Here is a 12,978-nt window from a genome sequence, read left to right on the forward strand (position 1 = left end):
ACTTTTTCCTATTCTAAATATAGAGAAACAATGTAGTACATTAGCTATAACTGTGTCATAACTGTGGCAAATGTAGACTTTGTAATGGTGAAACCTGTCTGTCAGATACCTAGGCATTACAAGTTAAAGTATATTGCCATCGTCTGCATATTAACTGATAAGGATACTACAACATGTATAAATATTAATATGTTCAAAACTGAAGTATGTAACTCATATATTTTCACTTTTAATATATATTTATATTTCATATCTACCAAAAGCAAATAGTCATGGTTCTCTCAGTTTCCCAGCATTTTCAAACAGTCATCCAGTAACTAACTTAGCCATGTATTCTAGGTTAGGCTCTCTCAGAAATGGCACACCTACTACTGAGAAAACTGACCCAAAAAATCAATTTTTGAAATGCTAAGCAGGAGAAGAAGTACAATATTGCCTAGTATTATTTTAACAGATTGGTCCATGTATGTGTAGAATTTTTCATTCCACTTATTGGGGTTGACCAACACAACTTTGTCATCGCTCTGCCACTTTTGAATTACACAGTGACCCCTAATTCATGGTGTAAAAAGACATCAACACAGAGGGTACACAAATATTTCAGAGAGAGAGAAAATAGTCACAGTGCTGTAAGTCTGCACCTATTTTTGGTACACCTTTAATAATGAAATGACAAAGGAAGAAATTGTTTCAGACAGAATTTTCAGAGCGCTGCTTATACATTTTCTTTTATAGATATTATGATTTCGTTAAAACAGGCCATATTGAATCCATTGGGTTTTTTGTAATAGATTTAAAAATACATAATAACTGTAAGTAATATGATGACTAATGGGTCAAGTGAAGTTGGAACATTTTAAATGAGAAAATAGCTGGAAATAATTTTCAGGAAACTATTCCAGTTGATTTTCGGTCCCCCACAAGGTATACGTTAACATAAACTCCATAGAATCGCCTCTGGGATGTGAATTCCCTCTCTGATTTCATTATTGCAACGTGATTCTTTTCCTTTCACCATTAAGTCATCTTCTGGTGTGGTGGGAGCATATAATAAGTGTAATTTATTTATGTTTGTCTAATTTCCTTTTAACTCAATAGTCATTTCATCATTCTGTTTCCTAGTAGCTGTTCAGAAAGTTGTGAATGGTAATTAGAAACTAATAACTGACAGACCTGGATTTACGTGGTAATCTAAAGATATGTGGCAAGAGAATGGAGAGAAAAGTACAGCACACAGGAAAGCAGATTAATTAAGTGCACTTTTCACTGGAAGAAAATATTTTTCCATGAGATCCTCTAATACAGTTTATTCGTATGTAGTTATGTAATTTGGAATAGTCCACTTCATCCCAGTTCGTTAAGAATCCCTTTATTGTTTATTTGCAATGGAAGCGCCTCAAACCACGATGAGGTGGGAATTGCCTATCCTGTTGTGAAACTGATTCTGTGCTTCAGGGCAGAGAATTTGCCCTTCAGGAAAGAGCTAAGGTAGCTATAAGCCACCTTTGCTCCCTCCTGATTCTAGTGTAACTTAAATAGCTTTGAAGGACTGTCTACATTACTGCAGTCTGTGTGTCTGCTTGCCTGTGGACAGCAACACTGCCCAGAATGTCTTCTCCACTACATACCGTGGCCCTACGCCCTTCTCACCCGTGTGCCATGGCTTGTGAAGGTGTCCTCAGAGGACAGTCTGCAGCTGTCTTTCTTAGTTCTTGTACCTGGGGAATTCTCTCCCACCTCCATCCATGTTTTTTGTGCCCCTTATGATGCAATGGCCTTTTTACCTGGTGTGAAGGGGCCAAGTAAGGGGTTGAAAATTTGACCCATTATTATCTTTATCTGCTGCTGTAAGATGCCACCGATCTCCACTGATATATATTCTGTCCATCATTTAAACAAGTCTTTCTCAGAGTGAATGTTAATGTTCCTTTCACAATGTTAAGGAGAAAGTATAAAACAGGGCAAACAATAAAATCAGGTAGATTGCTCAATTTTATTTTTATTTTTTGTGTTTTACTTAAAATGCCAAAGAATCTTGTTGAATAATCTTTGTCATTATGAGATTATTAAAATATTTGCAATAAAGGTTCCAATGTTTTATTTTCTTCAGTTATGCTCTTGGCTGACCCACCAATGTCTGTGCCTTATTCACTGTATAATAATAACCTAATATAAAACTTTGTCATGTTATCAGGCATGACAACATTTTTTGCTGTGTGACACGTGCTGTTTCAGTGTGGAAAACAGGGAAGCCAACCACTTACCCTGGTTTGCGTTGCTCCTGTGTTTTAGTGCTAACTTTTTTTTTTAATTGCTTTTTGGATGAATTCAGGGTTTATGAAAACAAGTGACTAATAGCACTAATTAAATACAGACATAATGAGACAGGTGCTGTGCAAGTTTCCCTACTCAACTCTGCAAGTGCACCTCAGTCCAATCTCTCCGACTAATCTATCCCTATATCTTTCTCTGTCTGAGAGATCCCAAGAGAGTACTACTGGGCAATTACTCATCTCTCCTTTAAGGCTCTCTCATGCAGAATGCTCTAGGATTTTATCTTGTCACCTCTCCTGTGGAACATGTATATTAGGATGCATTTATTCTTGCTGTTTTCAGAAGTAGAATATACTGCTACAGGAAAGTATCAGTAGTCAAATATGATCTTGAAAAATAAAATGTCTCTCCTCCGGTTTAGTTTCTCACATGCTTAACTGTGAAGCAACACCAACAAATATTTTGAATCTGATCCATAAGTGCAACTTCATTGATGTATAAAGATGATCTAACAGGGTATGATTTTCCAAAATATCTAGGTGGTTTAGGAACCCAAATCACAGTGGGACTTGGAAACTTAGGCGCTTTTGAAAATTTACTAATAGATTTTTTATTTTTTTTAAAAAAGAACAAGGAGTACTTGTGGCACCTTAGACTAACAAATTTATTTGGGCATAAGCTTTCATAGGCTAAAACTCACTTAATCAGATGCATGCAGTGGAAAATACAGTAGGAAGATATATATACACAGAGAACATGAAAAAATGGGTGTTGCCATACCAACTCTAACGAGAGTAATCAATTAAGGTGGGCTATTATCAGCAGGAGAAAAAAAACTTTTGTAATGATAATCAGGATGGCCCATTTCAAATAGTTGACTGGCAGGTGTGAGTAACAGTAGGGGAAAAATTAGCATGAAGAAATAGTTTTTACTTTTTGTAATGACCTATCCACTCCCAGTCTTTATTCAAGCCTAACTTAATGGTGTCCAGTTTGCAAATTAATTCCAGTTCTGCAATTTCTCATTGGAGTCTGTTTTTGAAGTTTTTTTGTTGGAGAATTGCAACTTCGAGGCCTGTAATTGAGTGACCAGGGAGGTTGAGGTATTCTCTGACTGATTTTTGAATGTTATAATTCTTGACGTCTGATTAGTGTCCATTTATTCTTTTGCGTAGAGACTGTCCGGTTTGGCCAATGTACCTGGCAGAGGAACATTGCTGGCACATGATGGCATATATCAATTTGTAGATGTGCAGGTGAACGAGCCTCTGAGGTGTGGCTGATGTGATTAGGTCCTATGCTGGTGTCCCTTGAATAAATATGTGGGCAGAGTTGGCAACAGGCTTTGTTGGAAAGACACCAGCAACCACACACCACACAACAAAAACACTAACCCAGGAACCTATCCTTGCAACAAAACCCATAAGCACGTACTTAAGCCTGTTGAAATCAATGGTAAACTTAAGTGTGTGCTTACGTGATTTTCTGAATTGTGGTGTAAGGACCTAATCTTGCTGCCCTTTATCCTTGAGGTAAGAAGTTTCATATTGCCTGAGAAGCAGAAGAGCTGAGTTCATTTGGCTAAACCACAAATCTCAAATGATTTTGTCTTAAAAGAACAAGTTGGTCATTTCAAACTTGAAACTTGGCCCAACTTTGATTTAAAGGTTTATCAACCTATGTGAACCTTTCAACAAACTGTCTGCAACTTGAATTTGTAACAAAACCTAAAATCAGGCAGTTTTGTATTTTGTTGTGAACGTTTCAGACAGCCGAGTTGCATGAGTGAAAGTGATCACGTTGTGCTCTGTAACTGAAAAGAACTGTACAGAGAAAAAAAGAACCTTTTTTCCTTAAAAGGGCAACTACAATTTTTCATTCTTCATTACTGAATGAAAGCTGAACTGCAAGGCAAAAATGTACTCACAGCAACTGTATTCAGTGGCTTCTTGTCTGGCTGACTGGATGAAAAGGGGCTCCCTCTACAATTGGTACAAAAGGGGAGGAAGGGAGAAAATTACCTAGATGGGCAGGGAGGAACAGGAATAGCTGCACCAGGTATGTGTATGGAGACACTGCCCTTCCAGATGACCTGGAGGAGAGGGCTACTTATACCCCAGACAGTTGTGGAGAAGCCCTCTGTCACTGTGATCAGGCTGGCAAAGCCCACCCTCCCGCAGAGTGATTAGTAGAACCAGGTTGCCTCATGATCTGCTTTGGGCATTATGCTAGTTGCCTTTTTACCTGGGGGCTGGGAAGGAATTTTTCCATCACTGCCAGATGCCCAAGTTGGGGTGTATTTTTTTGCCTTCCCCACAGCAAGTCTGGGACATGGTGGGATAGGGTAGAGGGGATAGGTTATCATGTCACAATGTAATAACTAAAAAATTTGGCAGATGCTCAGTGCAGATATATGGAAAGGATATAGTTATCAGAAAAAAAACGGATTGGAAGGAGATTTAGAGGAAGGTATCTCTTAAAGGAGGTGAGGAAGTGGGTTCAGGGCTCCTAATGTCTAGTACAGTGGGGAGCCATCTCCCTTCTTTTTTCTAGCCCCCTTAATCATTATATGAGGGGAGGGCAGCAGGGTCCCAGCAATGGGCTATGTGGAACCAGGCTGGGTAGGGGGAGGGCTGAAAGTAAGGGGAAACAATTAAGGAAATATTGATGGCCTGCACTATATGATTTGTTGTTGGGTATTCCCATATATTTTAAGTGGGTAAAGTTCTGTTTTAATTAAACCACATCCATTGCCCCCTGTCTTTCTTATAGTGTGGCCAGGACAATAAAAACGGAGATAAACCTCGATTCCTGTGCTGAAAGCACCAAGTCATTGGCTCCGAGAAGTGTTCAGCAGCAGAAAAATAAGATTTAACTAACCAAAAAATTCTGCTGCCATCTACATAATCGTCTTGGTACTTCATGGGAATATAACATCACAACTATTAGAAATGTCATTGCAACCCATGAAATTCATTTTATTGTGATTTCTCAAAATAATGCATTGTGAGATATTTTAATTAAACCAGGAAATATCAATATAATTTCACAGGAAGTACCAAGATTTCACAGAAGGGGCGAAATATTTATGAAAGGTTACATTATTTCTGTCCTGAATGTTTCCCCAAAGCAGAGATTAAGCATAACTAATTTTTTAGGTTTGCTTTACAGTTCACATTTAAGTACAAAATACATTTAAAACAGTATGATATAACCACTGAGTAGAAAACCAAAAAAGTATACATATTATCCATCAATTTAAGTGTGATGAAAATTTCCACTGTCAGCTTTAGAGTTTATATACAGTACCACTACAGTTGTTTGATATAAACTCAAGGGAATGAGGAATATATATTTTCAGTCTAATGCACACAGATTTATGTATTTACCATCCTACACACTGGAGTTTATGTCTATGTCTTTTCATGAGGCTGTGATGATTCCTGAACAGAAACAAGAAAATAAGATTGTGTTAGATTTCTTCCATTCAAACAGTTATCACTGTTTTAGTAATTTTATTCAAATGTCAAAATCAGCCAGAGAAATAATATTTTCCCTCCATACTTCAGATAAATGGTAATTATTTTGTCCATTAAATGAGTAATTGATAATGTTTTTGTCTCTCTCAAATCTTTTCTTCAGCTGACATAAATGTGGCTATATCAAAGCCTTTGAAAGCAAACCTGAGCTGTGTCAAACTTGATCAAATAAATCATTTCCTGAAGAAAATCATAAGGACGAATGACTATGAGACTAGCAAGGAGGCTGCTGCTTCAGCTGATAGCATTCCAATCAAGGATGACATATCAGCACCCAAATGTTCCAGTAGAAAGGATTCTTTACCTGCAGCAAGTGCTAATGGAGAGCAAATGGCTTCAGTCCAAGAAAATTTGTGGAGAGTTGTTTCCTGTTTTCAAAAGATTTCCATTCATACTGCTCAAATGGTTGTTTCTATGGAAACCATGCCACACCCGAATAAACCTTTCCTGTTAGCATCTTTATCAACCCTCAGTGGAAGTCTGAATGTCAAAGCTGGACATAAAACTACAGGTAAGAGCTTTTAACAATGAAAGTTGCTATTTATTTGTATAAGTATCATTATGTTACACATTTTACCGCTTGGTAAAGTGAGATATAAAGATATGTGTTTGTTGCTCCAGGTAGCACAATGGTTAGCAGCAGAACCAATTACTTTAATTCTCTGCTCTGAGATAGGAGCTGGGGTTTGATGTGGAGCTCAGTAAAGTGGTTGCAGTTTCCTGATTCAGGGCTGCCTGACCTGGAACAAGTTATGGCTACACAGGGGCATCTCTAATTTATGCTGCTAGCATAAGGTTCCCTGTGATAGTAGAGGATTCCCTATATTACTAGAGCTCCACTCTGCCCATTTCCCTCCGCTTTCTGTTCTGTCCTCCCCACCTTTCCCCCAGTCCCATTAGCCCAGGGGGTGGGGAAGGCTGACACAGGAGGTAGCAGTGCTGTCTCCACCAGCGTTCTGTTGGCAGTGTGTGCTCCTGGAATTCTGCATTAACTTTCTCCCTTCACTTTAAATTACTTTGCACAGCTTACATAGCACGAAGTGGCTTTAGTGGATTGGAGAATCTAGCGCCAAGAATCCTGATTTCCAGTCTTTTACTGTAACCAGTAGACCACCAAAAAAAAGTCAGCCTTCCTCCCCAAACCCACTCAAACTCTGTAAATTGTAGAACTACAATTTTATACAGTAGTTCACCAGTATTAGAGAAGCCAAGCCTGCCCTCTCCTGTATTTTTTTTCGTATTGTGTGGTAATTAGAACTGGGGACTGGAATTCAGGATTATTGAGTACTATTTCTGGCTTTGCCTTGGACTCACTGTGTGTCCTTGAACCAATAAGCTAACCTGTCTCTGCCTCTGTTTCTCCATTAGTAAATGTAGGGAACAGTTTCAGTACTTCCTGTACCTGTCAGGGATGTTGTATGGTTTAATGGTATTTGTAAAATGTTTGAGGGCCTGGGATAATTTGCAAAGTACTGTAACTATTGCTACTGTTTTATTATTAATTTGTCATAATTCTGGGTTGAATCCTGACTACATGGATACTGTAAGAAATGCTGCTAATGTGCTATGCATACAAGAGAGACAAATTAGAACTTCCCCACAGTAGACACTAGAGACTTGATTTTTAAAGGTATTTAGATATCTAAAGATGCAGATAGACATCTGTTGGGATTTTCAAAAGTGCCTAGGCACCTAACTCCCACTGAAATCAATAAAATCAATGGGAATTAGGCATCTTAGACAGAAAAGTCACCGCTGTGAGACTTGAGGCATGTCTACACTACCGCTTATGTCGATAGAGCTTACATCGCTCAAGGGTGTGAAAAAGCCACCCCACTGAGCGACGCAAATCCCAGAAGGACTCGAAGCAGTGGAGTAATTATGCTGATGGGTGAGCTCTCTTCCATTGGCATAGAGCAGGGATTGGCAACCTCTGGCATGCGGCTCGCCAGGATAAGCACCCTGGCTGGCTGGGCTAGTTTGTTTACCAGCTGCATCGGCAGGTTTGACAGATTGTGGCTCCCACTGGTGGCGGTTTGCCACTGCAGGCCAATGAGGGCGGTGGGAAGCCATGGCCAGCACATCCCTCAGCCTGCGCCGCTTCCCGCCACCCTCATTGGCCTGGAGCAGCAAACCGCGGCTCATGGGAGCCACGATCCGCCAAACCTGACGATGTGGCAGATAAACCGCCCTGGGCCAGCCCGGCCCGCCAGGGTGCTTACTCTGGTGAGCTGCGTGCCAGAGGTTGCCGACCCCTGGCATAGAGTGTCTGCATCAGACACACTACAGCACCACAGTTACTCTGATGTAGCACTTCTTGTGTAGACTGGCCTTAAAATGTGAGGAATTTCACACCGTAAGTAGAATTAGCAGAACGCCAAACATAAATAGATTCCCTTTTGGTTTAAGGATTTTTGCACCACTTTATAAACTGTATTGGTTAGTCTCTTAGTAAAACTAATAAGATGGTGCATTTACATGATCTGGAAGTTAGCCAGATCTAGCCAGCTGGCAGTGTAGCTTAAAGAGCTAAAGAAAATGGTTTGTAGCTGAAAAGTATGAGTTGTAGGCCAAACTAGGTGATTTATTTCTTTTTCATCAGAAATATTCCTGCTCAGGCCAATAAACTTCAGTGCTTTTTTATTGTTTTAAAAGTTGAAAATGAAAAATTCAAGGTTCATAGAACTTGAAAGGCTATGAAAGTGCTAGAGGCTGAAATTCTTGATTTATCCACAAATATATTGCAGTACAGACAGGAACAGTGAATGCATTCCCACGCTTTTCCAATCGTATCTCAATCCTCGTATGGAAAGAGCAGCAATTGAGTAGAGTAAAGGGCATTTTTAATATCCTTTACATAGTTTTAGCCTTCTCTGTGTGTTCTAATCCTCTTTCTTTCCATCACTTCCCTTCTGTCGTACTTGTACTTTATCCCTCCAATGGTAGATTATGGTGTCCACATAAACTTCTATATATCAAAGCCAAGCCTGTTCTGTCACTGTACTTTAAAGCAATTTGGCAAACTCAGCAGTGTATATCACTTCCCCCCGAGTTTTCATCCTCCCAGAAGAACTTACCTTGACTTGCACATTAAACCTCAGAAACTTACTGCTACAAAGTTGTATTTCTTAATCTTTCAGGCAGTGCCAGGAGGCAGATTATGTTTGTTTTTTTTGAATGCGGTAAACTACACTCAAGTCTCTAGTGTGTTTTTATTCTGGCAAGCACTTTTAAATAAAGCGATAGCAGAGCCGAATCTAACCAAAATGAAAGCTAATCATTTAATTTGAATAATTTCCCTAAGTAGACAATAAAGTAAGATCAACAGACTCTCTTCACATTTCTCCTATTAAAATTAGTGTATCTTTCTGTTTTATAAGAAGAAAAACACATCACGTACACACAAGCTTTTGAATTCCAACACAGCAATGTGGGAAATTGTTTTTTAAGTTTCAATAACTGAAAAACACATTTCCAAAGAACTGCATTCAAAACTGCCTTATTTACTACATTTAAAGGTAACTTTAGGAAATAAGATAAAATATTGTGATGGGGCTTCAATTATATTTTTGTCTAAAAGATCTTCACAAGACACAAGAATACTGCAGTTACTAGCAAGAATTGTTTTATTAAGTGTAAAAAATATCACGCAAGTTAGCTAAATGGAAAAATGCAGTAGCTGTGTCAATCAGATTTTTGAGAGCTAGGACTATTTAAAATATGTCAGTTCAGAATTTTCTTTTTAAAAAATTTTATAGATGTACCTTTTTAGTTGAACAGGGTTAATGTCAGATATTTTATAGTATGAAACTAATACGCAAATACTTTACTGTGTCTTTGATTTTATAGTCATATAAGTATTGTGACCATCTGTAGCAGCTGCATTTTACGAATTATTTACTGAACCAAACTGAGCACAGTGACAAAAGTAGTCATCTCAGATGTACTGTTAAAACAGAGAAAGAAAAAGGAGCATTGCTTGCCTTTTATACAGTATGGCCATCTGTTGTACAGATGTTATTATATAGAATGACTTCAGATTCAATAATTGTAGGAAATTTTCATTAAAACCTCAACAATTTACACTTGTTTACTTGAATCTGCATAACTCCCCAGTGAGACAACACAACACACTTGGGGTTTCTTTGGTTCTCACTAGCTTTCTCTTTGATCCTTTTTTGATGTGCTGACTTTAATAAACATAGTTAAAAAACAGTTCAAAAAACATCATGAAAAAAACTACAAAGGAACAATTATTTCAGTAGAAACTACTCTAATCCCTTACTTACGCAAGCTATTTTTAGTGAAAAATGTTTTTTTACACGTTTTATGTGACAGTGTTTTATAAACAGTGTAAATGGCCCCATTTCCAGATGAGTTTTAATGTAAGAGATGAAGTTGGTTTGTGATGCTCGAGGACTCATATGTGCTAAGAATTATTTAGAAAAACACAGGAATGTGTTGTCGGCTTGTTTTCTCCCTTATGGGGGGAGGGAGGGAACAAAAGCGTATGACCTTGTATAATGACTGAAGTTGTTTTTATTTTGTTTTGTTTTAAATTAACAAAGAAGCTTGCCACATGTAATTTGTGAAAAATTATCTCCCCCCGCTCCCCCCGGACATTTAAAGTTAGTATCACTTTAACCATGCAAACTCAAAACCTTCTAATTTTTTTTCATCCTGTTATTTAAGAAGAAAATTGAGAAGTACAATGGCTAATCAGTTGAATTATTTTTTTTCATTTTTTGATGGGATAAATTGCAATAGTTGATTGTACACATCACAACTGCGGATATTTGAGACCTACCAGTTATTACAAAAGCTCCATTCCACTTAGCCCGTTGCAATATTATACAACCCCAAACCCCATTAGTGTTTCATGGGACTTCATTTTGTTGGACACTCTTCGGGTTCTAATACAACAGTGACTTTTAATCACGATTCCAATTTCTGCTAAAATACTTATACTCTGTAGTTATGGCAAAGTCCTGAGTGGTTTTAGTAATATAATATTATTATAGAATTTGATGTACTGTATTGCAGAAAACTCCGTGACTAAGGTTATCGTTAACAGTAGTTTAGTAAAGACAACAGTTATAACTTTGTGACATATTCAAGGACAGTAGTTTAAATGTGAAGGTAAATGAATAATTTAATTGTAACCAATGTATGTACTTTAAAGACAGACGTTAACATTTTGTTCCAGTTTTAGCTGGGTAAATTTGGAGCCACATCTTGAAATAGTGAATGCTGTGAGTTTGCTCAGGTAACTTGCAGGTACTTAATTTGTATTGTTGACCAGGAAGCCCAAGTTCACAAGCAATCTGAGGAATTACAATGGGCCTGTTCCTGTGAGGTTCTGGCCATCTCTTACATGGTGTCTTGCACCCTTCATGTCTCACTGTAGTCAATAGCTCTTGACGGTGCTCAGCACCTCACACAAGGCACAGAGCTCACTGTTGTGTAGTGCCTCATGTCATTAAAACTTGGATAACTCACAGAGATTCACCAATAAATTCTAGCAAGCAGTGTGCAAATATCTCCCACATGTGCCCCATTAGCTAATTTAGATTGATTTTAAAATTGGAGCCACCCACCTGGGTAAGATATAGAAGAGAGATTGGGAACCATACTATCTCCAGAGTGAAAAAGAAGAAAGCTGTAGACTCGCTCAGGACTAGTTTCCTGTTCCAGGAGGGCACAAGAGAGAAGACTCTCTGCTTGATACCTGGGATGTTAGGATCTCATACCATGAAAAATCTAATGAATTCTTTTCTTGGTAAAAGAGTAACAGTTTAAATAATTTTCACTGCCCTTCCTCTATTATGCAGATATAATTATCTTAGCATGCAAAGAGGAGATGAAAGACCCCATTCAATTTCTCATGTGAAAATTGCATTTATTTCTACTAGTCACAAATTAAAAATGTAATGGATTTAAGATCTTTTTTTATAAATATAAAAAATAAATGTGGATATTAATTGGTATAAACCAGATACAAAACTTTTCATTTCACAGTTAACTGGTCCTCTTGAGAAAACTTTGCTAAGGCATTGTCATAGCCTTTGGATGCTGCAGATATGCAAGTTAGCCTAAGGGGAAATAAAACATTAAATTAGATATGACTACCTAAAATAATATGCAGCAGTAACAAGCCATTTACAACACCCAGAAGACCTTTGTTACTTTTAGAAAGAAATATAAACTCTTTCCAACATTTGAACAATAGGAAATGAATTCTTTGTCAGTAAAAGCCAGAGGACAAACTAAATATTTAAATGGCCACTGAGGATTGAAGTGGAAGTGCAGCTTGTAGACAGCTATACAAATCACTAACAAACCTTAATGAATATTGGGTGTGGGCATCAGGGTCCTGTCAGTTTTGACACTATGTCCCAAGTAGCTTAAACCCAACACTCAAGAAAAGGTGGAGACCTCAGCAGGTCTCTAACATCTGGGATTTTATTTGTCATTATGGCATACCCTGCAAGCGCAAAAGAAAGAGTAAAAGGGGATTATCCTGACAATGAAATGAGTTACTGAATCTTGTGATAATGAAAAGCAGAAGAATTCTAATTCCTTTCTATAGTCCCTGAGGTGGAGGTGCGTTTATCGTTCTGCAGAAGTAAAAGGAGGGAAGAACAGATGGCCTAAAATCCATGAAACAAGACACCACCTAATCCCAGGACTGAGTACCACTATTAATCCTGGTCAGATTCCCTACTGTTACTTTATAACAGGGTTCTGAGTTGCTACTGATGAACTGGCATGTCTGTTTTTTTTAAAAATTGCAAACTAACTGTAGGTTGCTGATTTAAGAAAGAAAATGTGTTCTAAATGTGTGGGACCACAATTAACATAGCTAAACCTCCAAAGAATGGATGACTTCCAAAAGGAACTGAATCAAACTATTTTATGTTCATTCACAACAAATAGCATTGTTTTCTCAATCTCTGTTACTACCTTCATAATGAAAGCAATCGCATATACTTAATATATGAGATGGGAATTTCATTTCTGGGTTTGTGGTTTGGGAATGTTTTGTTTTGTGTTTTGTTGTATAGCTGCATATGCTATGTATAACAATAGTGGAAGCTCTGTTATTCTCATACTACAGCTTTTCATGGTGACTCCACAGAAGACTTGCATTAAGCAGAAAATGTAT

At 37.9% G+C, this 12,978-nt stretch overlaps 1 protein-coding gene across 5 annotated transcripts in view; it reads left to right on the top strand.

The window, feature by feature from the left end:
* The window catches only part of VPS13B (vacuolar protein sorting 13 homolog B), a 928,813-nt gene that overhangs the window by 769,294 nt on the left and 146,541 nt on the right, over window positions 1-12,978 (top strand). For all 5 annotated transcript variants that reach the window (XM_030553556.1, XM_030553553.1, XM_030553555.1 and 2 more), the window contains one exon: window positions 5,917-6,324. In XM_030553556.1, the coding sequence (XP_030409416.1) occupies window positions 5,917-6,324 (408 nt within the window). The remainder of the gene's footprint in view (window positions 1-5,916; window positions 6,325-12,978) is intronic.

The sequence above is a fragment of the Gopherus evgoodei genome, chromosome 2, assembly GCF_007399415.2.
Source record: "Gopherus evgoodei ecotype Sinaloan lineage chromosome 2, rGopEvg1_v1.p, whole genome shotgun sequence".
Taxonomy (NCBI): domain Eukaryota; kingdom Metazoa; phylum Chordata; order Testudines; family Testudinidae; genus Gopherus; species Gopherus evgoodei.